The following is a 23,023-nucleotide window of genomic DNA, read 5'->3' as shown; positions in this document are numbered from 1 at the left end:
ACATCTGTTGTGTTATTTTGGCGGGTGGAAACAGTCAGGTGGGTTTATAGGGAGAGAGGGAAGTACGGGAGGGGAAGGGTTCTTGGGGTAAAAGTAAAAGTTTTTATTGTGCCATGTTGGATGGTTTACTGCTTTTTCTTGTTCTGTATGAAGCTTATCAACGAACATGATGATTAAAACATAAAAAATAAGTTTTGGATGTTACTGAATTCTATTATTCTGTCTCACTGTATTTCCAGTTTTGGCACACTATGAGCATTCACAAGAACAAAATATAAGAAAACCAATGGGATGCATTAGGGGCTTATAGTCCATTTAGTTATGTTTCCACAAATGAGAGATCTGTTTGACTGAAAATATTTTTATTATTTTGGCTTATAAAACACTTGTCCCTGAAGCATGCTCAAACAACAGAATAATCCATTTGTGTATCTAAAAGGTAAAGTTCTGCAGAACAGATAAAGAAGTGATTACATGTACCCAATGAAAGGAGAGTTTAATTCTACTTCCATTTAATTTCAATATATTCCATCATATTTATAACACTATCCTGCTTATAATCGAAAGAGAAAAACGCCTATATTGTGACCCAAATCGGGAGATGGGCGTCTTTCTCTCGTGGGCGCCCAAATCGGTTTAATCGAAAGCCGATTTTGGGCGTTTCCAACTGCAATCCGTCGCGGAAACGGGTAAAGTTGACAGGGGCATGTCGGAGGCGTGGTGAAGGTGGAACTGGGGTGTGGTTATTGGCCGAGGAGAGATGGGCGTCTTTAGCTGATAATCGAAAAAAAGGCGTTTTTACCGCGATTTTGGGTCACTTTTTTTGGACCCTTTTTTTTCACGAACAAGTCCAAAAAAAAGTGCCCCAACTGCCCAGATGACCACTGGAGGGAATCAGGGATGACCTCCCCGGACTCCCCCAGTGGTCACTAACCCCCTCCCACCAAAAAACCCTCACTTTAAAAACTTTTTTTCCAGCCTCTATGCCAGCCTTAAATGCTGTACCCACCTCCATGACAGCAGAATGTGTTCTATCCTGTGACAGCCTTTCCCTGGTTCTGATGTGGCTCTCGGGTGAGTGTGACACCTTTTCTGTTATGCGCACTGCAGATCCACATCAGCAATGCATTGTGGTGGGTGTAGGGTATTGGGCTCCGTGATTCCACTAGCTTGTGGCAAATGCTCATGATGTTGGTAGTTGGTAGGCTCTACTCCCATGGTGCTTTTCCCCCTGCTTACTGGGTCAGAGTGTGCCCTGTTTTGTTTCCGGTAGTCCATGAGGTAGTAGTGGCCATTTTTGTAAGCCAGTTTTAGATCCCTTTCACGTGTTAGCCATGTTACAGAACTTAGTTCTTACCTTGAATGTGGCTGAAAGAGGGCATTGTACACCATTCTGCCAGCTCTGACCTAGTGCTCATCTTAGTACCAGGGAGACTCGTTGCCAGTGGGGCACAACCTCTGATCTGCAGTTAACTGTGAGTAAGCGTGCTTATTCCAATAAAGGACGTTTTCAGAGAGATTAGTCTTCAGGTGTCAACTGGTGTGCCAAGGTTATACAGCAGCAACAAGTCCTAGAGGCCTGCGTGTATGCAGGTCCCTGGAGCACTTTTAGTGCGTACTGCAGTGCAGTTAAGCCAGGCGGACCCAGGCCCACCCCCCTACCTGTAACACTTGGCTTGGTAAATGGGAGGCCTCCAAAACCCACTGTACCCACATGTAGGTGCCCCCTTCACCCCTAAGAGCTATGGTAGTGTTGTACATTTGTTGGTTTTGGGGGAGGGGGGTTGGGTGCTCAGCACCCGTGGTAAGGGAGCTATGCATGTGGGAGCTTTTTCTGAAGTCCACCGCACTGACCTCTAGGGTGCCCAGTTGGTGTCCTGGCATATCAGGGGGGCCAGTGTACTACGAATCCTGGCCCCTCCCATGACCAAATGGCTCGGATTAGGACGTTTTTGAGCTGGGCGTTTTTAGTTTCCATTATCGCTAAAAAAACAAACGCCCAGCTGAAAAACGTCCATTTTTTCGAAAATATGGTCTGTCCCGCCTCTTCACATACCCGTTTTCGGACATAGACGCCCATCATGGAGATAGGCGTTCGCGTTCGATTATGCCCCTCTATACTTCCCAGGGCAGATTACAACAACATTTAAGATGAACCCATCAGGAACACAATATCCTCACTGAAATTTGGCCATCTGTATTGTATACAGTGTATTTATTTAGTTTTTAGTGTAGAAAAATGAGCACAAAATACAGAGTTTAAAATTTCTGTTTCTACCAGCTATAATAATTTTAAGCTGTTTTAGTGATATTCAATAGTTATTTCATGATATTTATATCTACATATGGGAAGCTTTCAAATAAATTAAAAAGCTGTCCAATAAGTAAAAAAACAAAACAACTTTTGTCCTCCACCTTTTAAGGCATTGCCTATCCAGTCGAAACAGCTTTAGGCTTGATGCAGATGGACCAACAATAAAAAAAAAGCCGACAACGTGGATGCAGTAGCTCATAGGTTTGCTTGCTTTGTTTTGAGTAAACGGGAATGACGGCTGCGCTGGTAAGAGAAAACTAATTGGCTTCCTTGCTTACAACTTCCATTCCTGTTTATCAAACCTCCTTGCTGCGAGCACTCTTAGCACCCGCCTTAAAATTTCTGGGTATTGGGAATGGGAGGGATCAGAGGAAACTTGTCTCAACCTCCACCAATCAAAGTTCCTCGCCTTTGATTGGTGGCGGTTGGCCTCTCCCCTCCCCTCCCATTCTCAGCTCTAGAGCCTATCATACGTAATCAATAGAAATAAAACACGGCTACCACACCTCTTTACTTGAACGTATCATAGTGTTCCAACGTGACCGCCACACCCCTCAGTTAAACGAGTGCGTGTGGGTGGGGTTTGTTTTCTTTCTGCTTCAAGCTGGTTGCTGTGTCTGGTAGGTGCTCAATAGGGCTGAAATACCTTTTTTTTTTCCCTGCGTCCTGCTCCTGCGCTAATCCTGGAGGTGCTTTTTTTTGAGGCAAAGAGGGATTCACCCAGTAAATTTGTTATAAATCTTTTGTTCTCTCACGCTAGAGTTTCTTAGGACTCGGAGAGCAGCTAACATTTTTATACTACTAGATCACTGTTGGTATTGTGTAGGCGCTTTGCGTAAGCTTGGGTGGTCTTAGAACTCGCACACTGACTACACGTTTAAATAACCATTATATTGAAAATCACGGCGTGTGTGATAGATGTATTCCGTTGCTTCCTAGGTATACAGAGAGGTCAAGTAATCATAGGATAAGAATAGCAGACCCTTAAACTTAAGGGGGTTAAAACATGAGATTGGGGAAATTCTTTGGACAGTATAGGTAAAAGATGTGCTGCAAGTAGCTAAGCCTATGTAATTGCGTCTCTGGAGGAGGATCTTCACCGAGAAAACTTTTAGGCGATCTTGGCTCTGAGGTAGCATGAGAGAAGAACACCTACTAGATAATTGAGACTTCTTGTGCTTGTTTTTGTTTCTAAAATGTATACAAAATAATCCCCTCCAAGTGCTGCAAGGATTAACACAAACTCTGTGCTAGAGTCTAAATAACTAACCTTTTAGTGTCCAATGTACCCGTAATAAACCATATGGGAACATTTGACACTAAAGGGTATTAAATGGATACATTTTATTTATTTGAGGGTCAGGTATAAGGTGCAATGTTATAATCTAAGCAGCCACTGGTCTGGGTGGCCCTCTGGAATTAGGGGCCCAGGCTTCTGGCCTGCTCTAGGTCCCCTAAAATGGTAGTGTTGAGTGCGCTGTACCTCACTGAAGATTGATGTCTGTTTGCTCTCTTTCTAGGATTGTAGTACTTACTCTTTTTCAGCAGTAAACTTTTTATTGTGGATTTAAAAACATTGGGATTCTGTTTCTGGCAGGGGCATAGCCAGAAAACAGATTTTAGGTGGGCACCAAGTATTCTCCCCCTCCCCCACCAAAAAAAATATCTCAGCTGGTGGGAAAATGCTTCTTTCCACCTTGGCAGTCTGCAGCTAGCATGCGCTGAAAACTGAGCATGTACAGGTGTGGGTATCATGGAGAGTAGCGTTTTCATTACTATCAGGGGAAAGTCTTCAGCTGGTAGAGCTTGGGATCCCCACCAGCTACCACTAAACGTGTGCTACTGTTGGGCGGGCCTGAACCCTAAGTGGGTGAGCCCCAGCCCACCCAGGCTCATCTGTGGCTACGCCACTGGTTTCTGGTATTTTCTTGAGCAGCAGTTAATACCTCCAAACTAAACTGATATGCTTTCTGCTGGGCATATTTATAGGGGCTTTTATCTTTTATTCTAGTGAGACTCATTAATCTGCTGTAACCCCTATTTTTGTCCAGGTAGCTAGGGCAAGTTAATTTTTGTCATAAAAGGAAGGTTTGTAGGAGGGTCAAATTGCATTGGGAGACTGCACATTAAACTCATGTTATTGTCTTGTGTACACATATTATAGAATACCTACAGTTACATGTGTAACGTAATTGACAAATTAGCTGCTAACTGGCACTAACAACCAGTTAGTGATAGTTGGTAGTGGCACTGGTTGGTATTAATTTGCAGTTATCCTTAGTGTAAATTACACTTCAACTGTAGTGCTCACTTGAATAAATTCTAACTCTTAATACCACTATGGCACTTTACACTTATCAACACAGACTTTTTGATAAATATAATAATCTTGACTTCAGATTTCCGGTGTGCTTATTAATTCTTTTGCTTCATAAACTACACCACTCCGCTGTGTCGTTATTCTAACAGCGGGAATCCTCATTAGTCTAGATCAATAATTTTTTGCTTTTCCACTTTTTGTTCTTATTACTTTTTTAACTTTGCACTTATCTTATCTTCCAGGCTTTCTCACTGGTTTGCTCTACAGTGCGCTTCTGTTTCGTAACATCTTCATCTGGAGCTAAACTTATCTTTGCCAGTTCTTGTGCCCTGCAATTAAACATTTTTTATCACTTTTTAGCTGTGTTTGTTTCATTTTATTATATCTATGATATCTCATGTACTCAGTCTTATCTTTTCTCTGCTTCTCCGTCTCTTTGCTTGAGTGTATCTCACAAAATGGCGCCGGTCACCTGATTTTATTACGCCAGACGCCCTGATGGTTCCTTCTTCCTTAAACCTATCAGAATACTCTAGAAATCCTTTGCCTCTTTCCTCATCTGTTCGTCCTTTTAGTTGATATTATTATAAGAAAACTTTCCACTCAATTTTATTATTCAACCCCGTTGGATTCAGGGATTCTAATCTATATATCCAGCGTTGTTCCTTTTGCAACAATGTTTTATTTCGATCTCCTCCATGTATGGCTAAGGGAACGTGATCTATTACTGCACATTCATAGTCCATGAATAAATGACCCCTTTCCAAGCTAAGTTGTACCAAGGGCGCTTCCAATTTTTTTAATTTTAAATTATGCTTATGATCACTCATTCTTATTTTCAAAGCTCTTTTCGTCTTCCCTACATATATTTTCTGACACGGGCAAATCAAAATATACACAATGTAAGTTGATTCACAGTTTGTCTTATAACGCAAATCATATTGTCTCTCATCTGTTGGATTCTTAAACTTCTCTGTAGTCATTATTTTGCAATATTTACATTTACCGCACTTTGTATGTCCTGGTGTATTAATTTCTACCTGATCATCTCTCTTTTTTTTTTTTTTTGAAGTAGTTCTTTTAAATTCTGATTCCGAGTGTACGCTATTCTAAGATTTTTATTGCTAAATGCTGGATGCATTTGCATTAGTTGCCAATGTTTTCTTATACTTTTTGCAACCTGATTGTTATTATGTGTATAGCGTAACACGCATGTTTGAATATCAAATTCAGTTTTTTCTTTTTCCTTCTTTTTAGATAATAATAATTCTCTATGGTTGAATCTTGCTCTTTTATATGCATTTTTAATTTATATGCATTTTTAATTATATCTTCTGGATAACCTCTCTGTGTGAATTTTTCTTTCAACTTTTTTGCCTGTCCTTTAAATGTTTTTGTATCTTCACAAATTCTTCTGTATCGCAACAATTGAGCTGTTAAACTTTCTTTCGTCTTCATTGGGTGATTACTTGAAAAGTGTAACAATGTATTACGATCGGTGGATTTAATATATACTTTTGTATATAACTTGTTTTGTTGCTTTGAGATTTGAATATCTAAAAAAATTATTTGGATATCTGACGCTTGCATGGTGAAGGTGATGTTTTCATCTCTTTCATTTAACCAGTTTTTAAATTCACTCAATTCTTCTAATGTTCCATCCCATAGTGCAAACACGTCATCTATGAATCTATACCATCTTTTGATATAGGTTTTCCATGGATTTTGAGCTATCCACTTATTCTCAAAATCCACCATGTAAAGATTTGCTACAGAGGGTGCACATGTTACACCCATTGCTACACCTTTTTGTTGTTGATAAAATGTTCCATTTAAATATAAAGAAATTATTGGATAGAGCTATTTCTGTCATTCTCACTAGAAACTCCGTGGGAACTTGATGGGGTCGCTGTCTATCTTCAAATTTTGTTCTACTATCCTTAAACACTCCACTTGTGGTAAAGAAGTGTATAATGAGACCACGTCAAAAGTCGCCATTATAGTTGACTCTTTAATGTTCTGTATCTCTTCAATATTATTTAAAAAATGGGTACTATCTTGTATATACAGTGGGGGAAATAAGTATTTGATCCCTTGCTGATTTTGTAAGTTTGCCCACTGACAAAGACATGAGCAGCCCATAATTGAAGGGTAGGTTATTGGTAACAGTGAGAGATAGCACATCACAAATTAAATCCGGAAAATCACATTGTGGAAAGTATATGAATTTATTTGCATTCTGCAGAGGGAAATAAGTATTTAATCCCTCTGGCAAACAAGACCTAATACTTGGTGGCAAAACCCTTGTTGGCAAGCACAGCGGTCAGACGTCTTCTGTAGTTGATGATGAGGTTTGCACACATGTCAGGAGGAATTTTGGTCCACTCCTCTTTGCAGATCATCTCTAAATCATTAAGAGTTCTGGGCTGTCGCTTGGCAACTCGCAGCTTCAGCTCCCTCCATAAGTTTTCAATGGGATTAAGGTCTGGTGACTGGCTAGGCCACTCCATGACCCTAATGTGCTTCTTCCTGAGCCACTCCTTTGTTGCCTTGGCTGTATGTTTTGGGTCATTGTCGTGCTGGAAGACCCAGCCACGACCCATTTTTAAGGCCCTGGCGGAGGGAAGGAGGTTGTCACTCAGAATTGTACGGTACATGGCCCCATCCATTCTCCCATTGATGCGGTGAAGTAGTCCTGTGCCCTTAGCAGAGAAACACCCCCAAAACATAACATTTCCACCTCCATGCTTGACAGTGGGGACGGTGTTCTTTGGGTCATAGGCAGCATTTCTCTTCCTCCAAACACGGCGAGTTGAGTTCATGCCAAAGAGCTCAATTTTTGTCTCATCTGACCACAGCACCTTCTCCCAATCACTCTCGGCATCATCCAGGTGTTCACTGGCAAACTTCAGACGGGCCGTCACGTGCCTTCCGGAGCAGGGGGACCTTGCGGGCACTGCAGGATTGCAATCCGTTATGTCGTAATGTGTTACCAATGGTTTTCGTGGTGACAGTGGTCCCAGCTGCCTTGAGATCATTGACAAGTTCCCCCCTTGTAGTTGTAGGCTGATTTCTAACCTTCCTCATGATCAAGGATACCCCACGAGGTGAGATTTTGCGTGGAGCCCCAGATCTTTGTCGATTGACAGTCATTTTGTACTTCTTCCATTTTCTTACTATGGCACCAACAGTTGTCTCCTTCTCGCCCAGCGTCTTACTGATGGTTTTGTAGCCCATTCCAGCCTTGTGCAGGTGTATGATCTTGTCCCTGACATCCTTAGACAGCTCCTTGCTCTTGGCCATTTTGTAGAGGTTAGAGTCTGACTGATTCACTGAGTCTGTGGACAGGTGTCTTTCATACAGGTGACCATTGCCGACAGCTGTCTGTCATGCAGGTAACGAGTTGATTTGGAGCATCTACCTGGTCTGTAGGGGCCAGATCTCTTACTGGTTGGTGGGGGATCAAATACTTATTTCCCTCTACAGAATGCAAATAAATTCATATACTTTCCACAATGTGATTTTCCGGATTTAATTTGTGATGTGCTATCTCTCACTGTTACCAATAACCTACCCTTCAATTATGGGCTGCTCATGTCTTTGTCAGTGGGCAAACTTACAAAATCAGCAAGGGATCAAATACTTATTTCCCCCACTGTAGGACTCGCTGTTTTTTACTATTGGTTGCAAAAACCAATCAACATACTGTGATAGTGGTTCTAAGATGGAATTTTTAGAAGCCACTATAGGTCTTCCCGGGGGGTTCTGTAAGTTCTTATGGATTTTAGGTATCGTATAAAATATTGGTACTATTGGATGGTTTTTATTCAAAAATAACATCTCTATTTTAGTGAGGAAACCTGCCTCTATCCCTTCCAAAACTGTATCTTTAATGAGACTTTGCAACCGTTCCGTGGGATCATCATGGAGTTTCTTATAAGTTTGGGTATCGGATAGTTGATTTAATATTTCCATATCGTAATGATCTTTATCCAATATTACCAAACCTCCTCCTTTATCTGCTCTTATAATTATCTCTTTATCATCTTGGAGATATCGTAATGCTTTCTCCTCTCCTTTAGATAAATTATAATTTATTTGTCGTTTTTTATATACTTATTTCACTTCATCCAGAACCACTGTTTTAAATGCTTTAACTAGAGGATCCAATTGTCCAGGGGGATTCCATAAAGGGGATATGGGTGGGTCAGGGGTGTGCTCAGCACTGATGCACTAAGGTTCTAGAATATTGTTGGTTACACACGAGCATTTACACCAGCCTTTGAATGGTGCAAGTGATGGTGACTAAAGTTAACTCTTAAATATCCAGTGCTAAAGGTCTTGCTGAAAACTTTAATGGCATAGCACAGCAGGCACAATTACATTTCTTTGTGCGACCTCAGCAGCGACTCATTTCACAAGAGCTAACTTGCTCTTGATGCGCCTGCCTCTTCATCGGTCAGCAAACTCTTTAATTTTCAAGTACATCTTTTTGTATCTATATCTCTTGTTTTATTGAAAACTTAAAATGCAAACCTCATATTTGAATATACTGAGGTGTACTTAACTGAGGAGCTAGTTCGCTCTTGTGAAATGAGTCATTGCTGAGGTTACACACAGAAATGTGATTGTGCTTGCTGTCCCATTAATGTTTTCAGCAAGACATTTAGTACTGGGTATTTAAGAGTTGAATTAATAGTTTACCCCGCTACATAAGTCTATATATTCCTTTGGCCAAACAATAAGGTGACTAAAGTTAGGAAATAAAATGCAATGCAAACTTGCGCTAGTGTTCTATAATGGCAGTTAGGCATGTAATTGTTGATACAGAATTTGTACCTAGTGCTTAGCATTTTAGTGCCTAATTTTAGGCGACCTTTACAGAATTACTCCGTAAACCCACTCACTCCACGCTCTTCTGGCATATAACTCAGTTGGGGTCAGAATGTTTGTTCTGAACCAGAGGGGTTTACTGAAAGTTGGAGTTTCAGATGAGGCAACTGTACAGGCAGAGTTAAGTTAATTTACACTCGCAATCTCTGGTCAGCGTCCATGGGCTTTCAGAGCCTTTAGCTATAGTGTCCTTGTCTGGTGGCTTCCTCTCCAGGCTCTCAGGTACCTGAGCTTTTGGCATTGTTGTTTTGGCACTGCCAAAATGGTCCAGAACGTAACATAATTTTGGGCAGCTGGAATTTTGGATGCAGTGCAGGCAACAGCCTCTACGTCTCCTCCCTCCACTCCTCTCCTCTTCATCCCCTCCCCCCCCCCCCAAGCGACCTCCTGTATTCATTGGGAACAGGGCTTTGCCTGCTTGCGGAAGCCAGGTGTCCTTGGGCAGCCTGCATCGTTTGCTCAAGGATACCTGGCTGCAGCAAACACACACAGCCCTATTCCCAGTGAATATAGGACATCACTAGTGGGGAGGGGGGGGGAAGAGAGAGAGAAGTGGAGCGCTCTTCCTAGTGCTGCTATCAAAATTCTTTGCTGCCTTAAGTTCTGTGCCATTTTGGCAGCACCGAAATGGCAATGCCAAAAAGTCCTGCTTTGCCATTTACTCTTGGGGGAATTCTGTGCAACTGCGCATTGCAAAATGTACTTTTTGTGCAGAATTTTGTGAATGTGCCATCATAGGGTCTCTTCCCCCCCCCCCCCCCCCCCCCCCCCCCCCGCAGAGATCATGTAGCAGGAGTACAGGATGGGTACTCTTAGTCTCTAAAGATATACAAGGATTATCTTCTGTTCCCAGATTAGGATATTATAGTATCTCTCCCTTTCCTCTCAGATGAAGGATGTGGTAGTGGGCACCTGTTATTGTTTTATACTCGGGAGGATGAAGAGTTTTGGAACTAGCCAGATACCCTATTCCCTCCGAGTGATAAAATGGCCAGGGAAGTAGGAGCCGAAGACAACAAAAGTCAAACTGGGACAGATATTATACCAGTACCGTTTCCCTCCAAGAGGTGTCATCCTGTCACTGTCAAGTCACTAGTCAAGAGAGCCATCCCCTTGTTTCAGAAACTGGGGGAGGGGGGTGTAGTCAAAATGTCTTTCTCTAGCACAGCCACTAGAAGTCTCTGTAGCCCTTAAGGGGCAGAACCCTAAGGCTCTCTCCACCATGGTGCTTTTTAAAAAAATGAAACACAGATGCAATTTGCAGACTTTCCTGAACTGGCCCAGTCTTGCATATGCTGATTCAGTTTCAGTGTAGTATTGACTTAAGGCTCCAAAGTGCTCTAAAGTCATTAGAAACACCTTAGATTGTGTCATGTCATATGCGAGACATGTAAGAGCAGGTTTATTAATTTTAAGTTGGCAGTGCCTGTTAGAACGTGGAAAAATCTTTCTTCACGCCTAAGAGTTGATGCTTGGCAAAGACTCAACCATCCTAGTGTCCAGGCTTCTGGTATGTTCTGGGTAATCTAATTCCATGGTGCCATCCAGGTTGTTTGTCGAGCTTAAAGTATTGCACCTTGTCCCAGCCCCTCATATTTTCTGTAGCCAAGACACTCTTCAGTAGTGGGCACTCATTTCACTCCTTGGCCCATCTATTGAAAAAATACTGCTTTGTTCTAAGTGTACACTTTTCCAGGAAGGCATTCCCAATAAACCGGTTCCTAATGCTCTTTCTGGTTATAAACCTGAAGAAGCCTATTTAAGTAACAGGGAACTCCCTGCTTTAGTACATCATGAATCAGCAATAAATTTTAAATTTTATCCTGAATTCAGCTGGCAGCCAGTGAAATTGATTTAACCAGGGAGTGATGACCAGACAAAAATGAGAAGAAAATTCAATTTAGTGACTTGACTATTAATTTTTGGAATTTGCATATCATTTTATTTTGCACGGTACAAAGGGAGCTGCATCTCCTGTTGTGTACTGCATGCTGAGTCGTCTTAGGGGTTCAGTAATTTTTGTTTATATATTCATGTTTTTAGTTTGTAGTCATTCTGTAATCTGTGAGTCCCCATGGTCCAACATCTGTCCCTGCCCCATGCCTTCCATTATAAGGGTTGCTGGCTGCAACAGCAGTTTCGGCATGTTACCTGTGGCCGACTCGAGTCTTCTGCCACATTCCACATGTGTGGAAACAGGAAGTTGTGGCAAAAGGAAGGGTCCAGGGTTGACTGCAGGCAGCATCTGTAAATCACTGTTGCTGCTGGCAACCCTTATAACAGGAGATGTGTTTAACAGACACTTGGGAGGGTCAGAGTTGAGGGAGGACACCGGACCGTAGGGGGGAGTAGAGGGAGAGACATGCTAGACAACAGGAGGGAGGGATCAGTGGGGTGGGGGGGGGGGGCAGATGGAACAAGAAGATGTTAGTGGAGGGAGGAGATGGTAGAACCGTATGGGGAGAGTCTAAAAGGTAGGAGCATGGCAGGGAAATGAGTGAGAGGAGACTGAGTACCCAGGGTAGATATATGGTAATGGGAAGTAGGAGCCTGAAGGAGTGAGATGGGAAATAGAAGAGCAAGTGGGTGAGAGAAGGAGCTAGGAAGTTGATTGGTAGGTGAAAAGTAAGAGGGTGAAAGTGAAATTTGGACAGAGGCAGAAAAGAAAAAAAATGGAGGAAAGATCTAAAAGGGAAAAATCACAGGTATAGTGAAGGAATGGAACAAGGCAGGAGGAGACGAGAGGAGAAAACAAATGGACAGCAGCCATTGGAAGGAAAATTGGCAGAAGTCAGACAGGAAAGCAGAAAAAAACTGGGACCAATGTGAAGGGAAAATTAAAATGTCAAGATAAAGGTAGAAAAAAGCATGGCAGATAACTTTGTATTGTATTGAGTACAAAAAAGAAATGCATTTCTGTTCTTATCTCCAGTGTTGCAGTGCATGCCAAGTTCTGCTTCTTGGGGGTTCACAGTTCAGTTTTTGTCTATATATATTTCTAATATGTAATCCCTTGTTCTGTTTTTGGATTAGGGTCTGTAGGTGTGGGTTTGTAATGGCAGGTGGGGGGGCTGGTAGAAAAAGGGATCCACCTCTGCCCACTCATGTTACACCCAGATGCTGCCCATTCCTGCATTAAGCAGCTAACAGGATTTTTACCACAGCATCTGGCTTGTTAGCGCAGAAGACAGTAGCTCATGTCTGCACTACTGTCTACCATATGGTAAACACTGTAGTAGCTGCCTAATACAGCTTAGTAAAAAGGTCCCTCAGTTAAAGGAAAACTAATAAATAATTGGAAAGCAATCAATCTCTAATGATGTGAATTGTAGGAAAATGGCAAACTAAGGGGAAAAAGGTTTAAAGTTTTTTTTTTTTTTTTTTTTTTTTTTAAAGCTGCTAAATTACTTTGCCAGGCAGTGTTATGCAATACAGATATTTGAAAATAAAACTTTAAAGTTCTTGACATTTCAGCAGCATATATATTCTATTAGGGGTGGTCATCCTTAACGCGGCAACAGTCACAGAACTAGAATACACAGTAGCTGAGGCATAGGAGCCAACTTTTCAGAATTATTGGGGGTGCTAAGCCTAATGGAAACAATCCTTCCCTGGACACATTCAAGCAATTTTCTCAATATTGGGGGTGCTCAAGCACCCACAGAGTCGGCTCCTATGAGTTGAGGGCCATATGTTTGAGAAGTGGGGCCCTTCTTTCTGCTACCCTGAGGCCAACACTTTTTTTTTTTCCCATCTGTCTTCTAAACATTTGCTCTAGAACAATAGTTCCCAGACCTGCCCTAAGGAACATGCAGCCTGTCAGGTTTTCAGGCTATCCTTTGTGAATATGCATGAGAGAGTTCTGTATTCTATGGAGACAGGCTCGACAAATTGGGTTAGATTCTATATATTGCACCTAAAAAAAATTGGTGCTGAAACAAAATGCACCTAGGTGTATCCTATAAAGTATGTCTAAATTTAGGTGTACTTCATAGATTAAGCCTACATTTTCATGTTTATAGAATATGGTGCGCTCCCATCTGCGTGTATAAATTTAGTCAAGGGCAGTTAACGCCAAGTAAAACGGAGTAAATGCTGACACCTAAATTATGGGCGGACCAGTTGTATTCTATAACCACACGCATAGAATGCCCATCCCCCCTTTCAACCATACGACTTAGAATTTATATATATCACGTTATAGAATAGGCTTACTGTTCTGGGTCTAAATTCTAATTAATGCCAATTAGTCAATTGCTTAAGTTGCAATTATTGGCGCTGATTAGCTTAAGTAATTAAGTTGCTTGCACAAATCAGGTCACTCTATATAGAATCCAGGGGATTATTTCAGGACTGAGTTTTTTAAGCCTTAGAAATACACAACTTCAAGGGTATCACTTCCAACAGGATAGACCTAATCATTCATACCCACATACTAAGAAACAGTTCTTTTCTCATTAAAAATATTTTATTTTGTAAACCACTTTGACAACCAAGATTAGTGGTATATCAAGTTTTAATAAACATTCATTGAGGACATTCTGATAATCTAACTGGCTTTGCGTAGTAACATAGTAAATGGCAGCAGATGAAATCAGCATGGCTCAGAAAAATGGCCAATATTGGACCTGTGACTCCATGCAGGTTACCCTGCCTCCCTCCTTTTGTCTTTAGCTTCCTTGTCTGACGTTGGTGCCTGGATATACCACCATCTGAAACTGAACTTGCCCATGACTGAGTTTTTCCCCTACACCAGTGGTTTCCAAACCTGTCCTAGGGGGAACCCTGAGCCAGTCAGGTTTTTAGGCTATCCACAGTGAATATTCATGATAGATTTTGCATGCAAGTGTCTATCTTGAATATGCATTGTAGATTTTCTAAAGACTAGACTGGCTGGGGTTTCCCACAGGACAAGTTTGATAACTACTAAACCCTTGTTTTCATTCCTCCATTCTCCATTTCTGTGGATGATACTGTTCTTTTGTCTCCTTAGCTTGTAACCTGGGGCCATCTTTGACTCCTTTCTCTGCACATATTCAATAAATTGCTAAAACCTGTCACTTTTCTCTAGAACATCACCAAACTTCATCCCTTCTTTTCTGAACATGCTTCCAAAACCCTTATCCACTCCACCTCCCAGTTAGATTGCTGCAAACTGCTCCTCACAGGTCTCCCACTAAATCATCTTTCTCCCCTTCAGTCTGTTTAAAATTCTGCTGGTCGACTAACCTCCTGCCACATTCTCATAACCTCCACCCCTAAAGTCCACCATTGGCTTACTGACTTTAGTGTATTCTTTTTGTAGTTCCTCCATCTTCCCTTCCTAGGAACTCTGTTCTTCAGGTATATCACTCTTACCTGTACCTTTCTCTTCAGCTCCAGGTTTTGTTCCACCTTGCTGTACTGTATGTTATGTTCCATCTCTGACCCTATTCAATTTCAGGTTAAAAACCCACCTTTTGAGGCGGCTTTTAACTCTTAAACACACAATTCACCTGTTTTAATACCCATGTTTTAACCATTCCCATAATAAACGAAACCCCATGGAGGAGCATTTTCGATATGAAGTCTTAAGACCGACTTTGGATGCTTTGTACAAAACATCCAAAATCTGAATAGAAAAGTTGTTTTTGAAAAAAAAGGAAAAGTACATCTTTGATACCATTTCAAACAAGGTTTTGTGCTTTGTATGGTTTTTTTTTTACCATTTTTGAAAAACAAATCCTAAGTGAAAAACAGAGAAAATCAAGCCATTGAAATGTAGGAAGAGACACCATTTTTAGTAGACTGGTTCTCCAAACATCCCAAGAGAGCAGTGGTGCACCCTAGGGGGGCACTGCAGTGGACTTCAAATAAATGCTCCCAGGTACACATCTCACCATTGCTCCCTTATCTTGTCTGCTGAGCTTCCCAAAACCCACTGCCCCCAACTGTACACCACTACAATAGCCCTTATAGGTAAAGTGGGTTTCTGGTGAGGTTGGAGGACTCTGTTTCCATCACAAGTGTAACAGGTAGGGGAAGGTGTGGACCTGGGTCCACCTGTCTACAGTGCACTGCACCCACCACTAGACTACTTCAGGGACCTGTATGCTGCTCTAATGGACCTGAGTATAACATCTGCGACTGGCATAGAGGCTGGTGTTTTTAAATCATATTTTGGAGGGATGAGTGGGGGGTCAGTGACCACTAGGGGAGTAAGGGGAGGTCATCCCTAATTCCCTCTAGTGGTTCTCTGGTGATTTTAGCTCAAGATATCTTAGTTCTGAATGGATTTGTTTTGTTCCATTATAGCTGAAAAACGTTCACGTGTTAGGAATACCCAAATCCCGCCCTTAACATGTCCCCGACACACCCCCTTGAGATTTGGACGCACTGAAGACAAACAGAATAGCAAAACGCCTACAAAATAGGTTTTGAAGATACTGATTTTGGGCATTTTTGTGAAACTTTATGCCACTTTTCAATATTTTTTTTCTCTTTTCAAAGTGAGCCCCATAGTGTCTTATTTGACCTATTTGTCTGTCTAGATTATAAGTTCAGTTGATCAGGGTAGATGCCAACTGAGTTTCAGTGGGGCTGAAACCAGCCTGAAATCTGGATTCAGCCATGCTTTGGTTTTGGCTAAAAATGCCATTGCATTTTTAGCTGAAACAGAAATCCCCTGTAACCACTCTCTGCCTGCTTCTCTCCCATCACCCGAAGGTCCTCCCCAGCCCTACCTTTAGAAGCCTTGCTGGTCTAGTGCCTCCTTTGGGGCAGGAGCAATCCCGAGTCGCTCCTGATCATGCCAGTAGCCATTTTGATTGGAGACGCCATGGACAGGAGTGACTCAGGATCACTACTGCTGCAAAGAGGCCACTGGACCACCAGGGCTTTTAAGGGGAGGCCCAGAGAGAGAGCCTTTGGGTAGTGGGAGGGTGGCGTTTATGGTCGAAGGGCAGCCCTGTGGGACCCACTGTGTGTGTGTGGGGAGGGGTGTTGGTGACGGTTTTGATTGAAACTGAGTGGTGCACTTTGGCCACAGGCTTTCATTGCAACAGAAAATCAGTTTCAGTTGCCCTCTAGATTAGGGACAGTCTTTTCATGTGTGTGTTCAGTGCTGTAGAGTTGTAACTGATGCCTGGTGTAGTGTACACTGCCCTCATTTTTTTATTTTTATTTTTTACTTGAAAGTAGAGGCAGACCAAAACTTTCTTTAGTTTTGACTGAAACTGAAGCCGAAACTTGTCAGGTTTCAACCGAAACCGAGCTAAAGTTTTTGGTTGTGTGCAGGGGCGTATCTGCGTGGGGCCACAGGGGCCTGGGCCCCCGCAGATTTCGCCCTGGCCCCCCTCCCCGCCGTCAACCCTCCCCCGCTGCTTACTTTTGCTGGCGCCGAGGTCCGACCCGCAATCTCCGTTTTTCGTCTTCCTCCGTGGCCATGCTTCCAGGAAGTAACGCTGCAGTGCTGATTCGTTGAATCCAGTTCGGCGTCTGACGTCAGACGTCGAACTGGATTCAACGAATCAGCACTGCAGCGTTACTTCCTGGAAGCATGGCCACGGAGGAAGACGAAAAACGGAGATTGCGGGTCGGACCTCGGCGCCAGCAAAAGTAAGCAGCGGGGGAGGGTTGACGGCGGGGAGGGGGTGGAGAGAGGCGGCGGCGGCGGGGGGGGGGGGGAGGGAGGCAGGCAAAAATGTGCCCCCCCTCTCTGGCTGTGGCCCCCCCTACCGCCGGATTCCAGATACGCCCCTGGTTGTGTGAATGTGAAGCGATGAGGCCTAGTTGGGATTGTCAGAGCTTGCAGTTGGCAGCCATCTGCTAAACCCACAGGACCCTCCAGTTCAGGAACTGCAAGCACTGCTGACTACTGGGAGAGTTACTTTTAACAAAGGCTTCTCAAGTTTGGCACGTTTAGGTTCCTAAGTCAGTGCAGATGTAGTTTAAATATTCTCCAAGACAGGACCTTTGAGAATGTGGAAAAAAAAATTACCAGTTTTTTACATTTACCGAAATTGTGCGTTTCCCATCTAGTCCTGCCTAATTATGCCCTCACCTGTTCACCCTTAATTGTTTGTCCTTGAGATAGTCTAAATCCCTGGTTACTTACTGCACATGTATTTTTGTCTTGAACTTATTGAAATTTTTGTTATATTCTGTACATTATTTTTTATTCACTTTATTGTTGGTTTGTAAGCCACATTGAACTTGTCTGTTTTGGGCTAATATGGGTATAAATGTCATGAATAAAAAGAAAAAGTAGCATTGAGATGTTTCCTGTTCTGTATTTAATTAAAAGATAAGAATGATCTAGATCCTTACTAAAATAGGGTAAAGGGGGCCAGACATTGGTCTAAATACTGCGGCCATTATACTAGCCTGATGCACAATCCAGAATAAAAAAAGCACATTGATATTGAATGTGTGGACTATATGCTCTGAAAAATTACAATAGAGAGCAATACATTTCTTAAATTATTTTCTTATATAAACTTCATTTCATTGTAATATCATTTCCCTACAAACACTATAAGCTGACAAGTACTTGTGCTTGAAAACAAAAACAATCACTGCAAATTCCTTTCATAGAATCTAGCTAGAGGAATAATGAACAGTCCCTCTCCCCCTCCTTCCCTCCCTGCACAGTCAGGCATTTTTTTCCCCCACACCTGGCACTCTTTGCTTCTTCTCGGATGCCTCCCCCACATGGTCAGCGTCTTTTTTTTTTTTTTTTTTTTTTTTCCCCCCACATGCCTGACAGTCTGCTTGGTTTCCAAGCCCCCCCCCCCCCCCCCCCCCCGCATGGTTGGGCATCTTTTTTTTTTTTTTTTTTCTCCCAACACTGGCTCTACCAGCTCAAGTCTCGCCTTTTTCTGAAGTCGTCATACTGCAGCATCAGCAGGAGCCTTGCACACAGGCTGCCTCTTGCATTCACCATGCCTTTGCCCTCTGACCCGTCCGGCCCTTCCTGCAACAGGAAGTTGGGTCGGAGGGAAAAGGCACAGTGAATGCAGGAGGCAGCCTGTGAGTAAGGCTGGCACTGCAGTATGAAGACTTCGGAAAAAGGGGAGAATGAGCAGGCAGAGCTGGTATGGGGGGGGGGGGGGGGGGAAGATGCTGACTTTCTGAAGGGAGTGAGGACGAGAGGAAAGATAGGGAGGTGTAGGCAGTCACATGGGGGTCTCTGAGATCAGGGCAGGAGTGAGTCCGATTCTCGGGTGGTCTGGAGCTCACAATTCCAAGAGGTCTGGATTTTCGGGTGGTTGGATTACTGGAAGCTGGATTTTTGGACTTGTCTATATATTTAAAAATGAAAGACATCCAAGCAAAATAGCCTCTGCACACGTGGTCCTCAGCTAACGAAAACTGAAAACAAAAGCCACAGTGGTTTTACAATGGCTGACTTACGAAGTCTGCTGTCACTTTACATGTGGTGCTATCTCCACAGAGAGAGGCTATCTTCCCAAACTTAAGGACTTAATTCCTGCTAAACTTATGTATTGATGCATTTATTTGGAGCACTCTAGTTACCAAATAAATTTCTCTTGTGGCAGTCTGTGACTGGGGATTAGTCCTGGCCTGGCTACACCCCTAGAGAATGCCAGGGATTGTAGGGGGGAAAGGCAACTCCTGTTTGAAGAGGGGGGAGGGCGATAAACAGGACAAAGCACAAATTTTTAGCTTCCACTGAAAGCACATGGTCAGTTTCAGCTGAAATCATGGCCATAGCCAGGTAGAAAACGGATTTTGAGCTAGTTTTCAGCACCGTAACTCAAACTGAAATTGTCGGCCTCTAACTGTGAAAGTTAAACGTTTAAAATGAGTGGAAATGTTCTATAAATGTATTCCATATTCATGCTATATAGTGAACCTCTGTGTACGTTTTTAAATACCATCAATGTCTTTGACCTCACCACTTTGAGAACCACTGCTCTACAGTAAGGGTGTGAAGCTTGTTTCAACATGTAATGGTGATAAATAAAACCCAATAATCAAACATAAGGTTGCACAAGAACAAAATGTACCGCAAGTGGGCTGACTTAAGGGGAGAAGTGTCTCTCTTCCCCTCCTCCCCCCCCGATAATGTGGCCCACTGGAGAGGGTTTCCTGTATGAGAGAGAGCATGGAGTTGAGATGATGCTATCAGGCACTGCAGCGTAAATAAGTCCAAAAGAGTTTTACCAACATTTCATCCCTACAGAACATTACCGATAGATAAAACATAAATTTGTGTATAAACCAGCTCAAAAGCAAACTCAAAAAGAATCTATTGAGCAACTTGTATCCTTGTCTGTCATATGATATAAAGCTTATCATATATGGAGGGCTTCCTAAAGGAAAAGTCCATAGACCATTATTAAATGGACTTGGGGAAAATCCACTATGTCTGGGATAAGCAGTATAAAGTGTGTTGTACATTTTTGTGATCTTGCTGGGTATTTGTGACCTGGATTGGCCACTGTTGGAAACAGGATGCTGGGCTCGATGGACCTTTCGTCTTTCCCAGTATGGCAATACTTAATGTCCTTGTGGCATTTTCAAAAGAAATGTCTTTGAACGTCCAAATTTGAAGGCGGAGAAAAAGGCCATTTTCAAAAAGATAGACGTCTTTTGATTTTCGGCGATTTTTGAAACCAAAGACGTCCAAGTCTAAAACATCCAAATTCAAGCCATTTGGACGTGGGAGGAGCCAGCATTTTTAGTACACTGGTCCCCCTGACATGCAAGGGCAGCAGTCGGGCACCCTAGGAGTCTCTGCAGTGGACTTCATAAACTGCTCCCAGGTACACAGCTCCCTTGTGTGTTCAGCCCCCCCAAACCCACTACCTCTAATTGTACACCACTACCATAGCCCTTACGGGTGAAGGGGGCACCTATATGTGGGTAGAGAGGGTTTCTGGTGGGTTTTGGAGGGTTCGCTGTTTCCTCCACAAATGTAACAGGTGGGGGGGGGGGGGCGTGGGTCCACCTGGCTGAAGTGCACTGCACCTAGTAGTAAACTACACCAGGGACCAGCATGCGCTGTCATGGACCAGAGTATGACATCTGAAGCTGGCATAGAGGCTGGCAATTAGTGTTTTTAATCGTTTTTTGAGGGTGGGAGGGGGTTAGTGACCACTGGGGGAGTAATGGGAGGTCATCTGGTCATTTCGGGCACCTTTTTTCGTAATAAAAACAGGTCTGGGTGAAAACGTCCAAGTTTGTCTTGGACAGCTTTGCTTTTTTCCATTATGGCTCAGGGAAGTCTAAGTCTTAGGAGCGCCAAAGTCCCGCCTCGTCCATGCCTCCGATACGCCCCCTTGAGATTTGGATGTCCTTGCGACGGACTTAGAGAAAGACGTCCAAAATCGGGTTTCGATTATACCAATTTGGACATCTGTGAGATGGATGTCCAAGTGCCGATTTATGTCGCTTTTTGGATGTCCTTCTCTTTCGAAAATGAGCCTGATGCTAAAAATGATCTAGTTTAAGAGGTCTGTACATGGGGGAAGGGTCAGGAGGAACATCACAACATTTTTATTCATGAAAAGGGTGGTAGGGGTGTGGCATGATCTCCCAAGAATGTGATGGGAGACAAAAGTGTAGCTGGAGTTCAAGAAAGCTTGGGATAAAAGAGGGTACCAAGACACACAGGCATGAAGAGAAGAGATCAACTGTGGTCTATGGCTATACACCAGGAAAGAAATGGAGTAGCAGGATTCAGAGGAAATACCCGATGTGGCTCTGTTCTGCCACTAGTTCTGGAATATATTAAAACTGCAACAAATACTTTTTAATAGGATGCTGCTTCCATGGTCTAAATGTTACCTGGAGCATGATGTGATGAAAGAATTTATGCTGGCATTTTCAAAACAGCTATTGAGGTCACTTAGAAGGTGAAGCTATTCTGCTGGATTCTCAACAAAATCAAAGGAAACACAAAGGTCACCATATTTATTAATTTCTATTCTTTTTCCCTCCAGATTATTGAACATGGCTGGAAAACCCATACTTTGGTATTTCAATGGGAGAGGCAGAATGGAGTCGATCCGGTGGTTACTGGCAACAGCCGGCGTTGAGGTTTGCTGTTTAATTATGACTATATGTGAATATTAACCATTTATTGTGCATTTAAAAACCAGTTGCTCCTAGTTAAGGGCCCCTTTTACTAAGCGGTGATAAAAGGGGCATTACTGTGGCGTCAGCATCTGGGTTTGCCGTGTGCTGAGACTCCCCTTTTACCACCACCTGATAAAAGGATATTACTGGCTGGAACAGGAAATGGCAGTGCGGTAAGTTACTTGCCTTGCGGCCATTTCCTGGTGGAGCCCTTGCCGTCTCCTGTTTAGGAGGCAATAGGGTCTCCAGTAACCAGGAAGTGCACAGTGCTGCCCAATTACTGCCAGGCGCACCCCAGGGAGGAAATGGCGTGCATTGGGGGCCGGTATCCAGCAGTAGAGCCGGATTGTCACACACCATTACCATGGTAGCTGTACCACAGCATGGTAAAAGGGGCCCCTAAGGATTAGAAAACTCCTGTTTTCCAAAGGTGATTGTGGACATTGGAAGCAACTGCCAAGATGCTGTGCCTTTTTTTTTTTTTTTTAATTATTATTTTGGGGTGTGTTTACCAAATCTATGGAAAAATGAATATGACCCTTTATTACTATTTTTCAAATGATAGTAATTGAAACGAAAGATTTCCAGTAACTGTTACAAAACCTTTGTCCATACCCCTTCCCTCAAATATAGATTTTTTTTTTTTAACATTCTTCTCGGATCCCTGGGCATGGTGTTGGATAAAATTAATGTCCCATTTTCCCTATACATGGATGATATCACAATACTTCTTCTACTGACCGGATATTGGATTACTGCCTTAATAAAATTGAGGATTGTGTACAGCTGATTGAGGATTGTATTCAGGCTCGTAGGCCTAAATTGAACCGGGGGAAAAAACTAAGGGTGTCCTTTACTAACGTGTGCTAGCGCTTTTTTGCTTGTGCTAAATGCTGAGATGACCATAGGAATATAATAGGCATCCCTGCATTTAGTGTAGACTGATAAATGCTAGCGTACCTTAGTAAAAGCCCCTCCCACACCCATGTTTTTATGGATTGGTCCTTTTGAAAAGACTGGGTTTGAATTTCATTATTACATTATTATTATTGCAGCATCCTTTATATCCATTTTGGTGCCGATTGAGCCTTGTTTGGGTTTAGGACAAAAAATGACAGTGCATTTTCAAGTGATCCAAAAGCCCAACCCCCAGGCCCACCTTACAAACACTAGTAGTCTAGTGGCATTGTCGGGGCAGGAGCAATCGCCTGGTCGCTTCTAACCATGCTGGCTGCATAGTCGAAATATTTACCATGACTTCCTGCGGCAGCCATTTTGAGATTGGAGCCAGCATGGACAGGAGCAACTAGGATCCCTCCTAGACCTCCAGGATTTGAAGGTAGGCTTGGGGGGGGGGGGGGGGGGGGAGTCTATGGGCAGGTTCATGTTTTGGTTGGGGGGGGGGGTAGGCA

General features: G+C 43.0%; 1 protein-coding gene across 1 annotated transcript in view; it reads left to right on the top strand.

Annotated features, from left to right (window-relative positions):
* Window positions 1–2,846: 2,846 nt before the first annotated feature.
* LOC115467195 (glutathione S-transferase 3-like) overlaps window positions 2,847–23,023 on the top strand; it is a 64,531-nt gene continuing 44,354 nt past the window's right edge. The window contains exons 1-2 of the mRNA XM_030198952.1: window positions 2,847–2,934; window positions 21,476–21,572. Coding sequence (XP_030054812.1) covers window positions 21,486–21,572 — 87 coding nt within the window. The 5' untranslated portion in view covers window positions 2,847–2,934; window positions 21,476–21,485. The remainder of the gene's footprint in view (window positions 2,935–21,475; window positions 21,573–23,023) is intronic.

This window comes from Microcaecilia unicolor, chromosome 3 (assembly GCF_901765095.1).
Source record: "Microcaecilia unicolor chromosome 3, aMicUni1.1, whole genome shotgun sequence".
In the NCBI taxonomy this organism is placed as follows: domain Eukaryota; kingdom Metazoa; phylum Chordata; class Amphibia; order Gymnophiona; family Siphonopidae; genus Microcaecilia; species Microcaecilia unicolor.
Note: the sequence above shows the minus strand (reverse complement) of the source record. Positions and strands in the feature narration are given on the sequence as shown.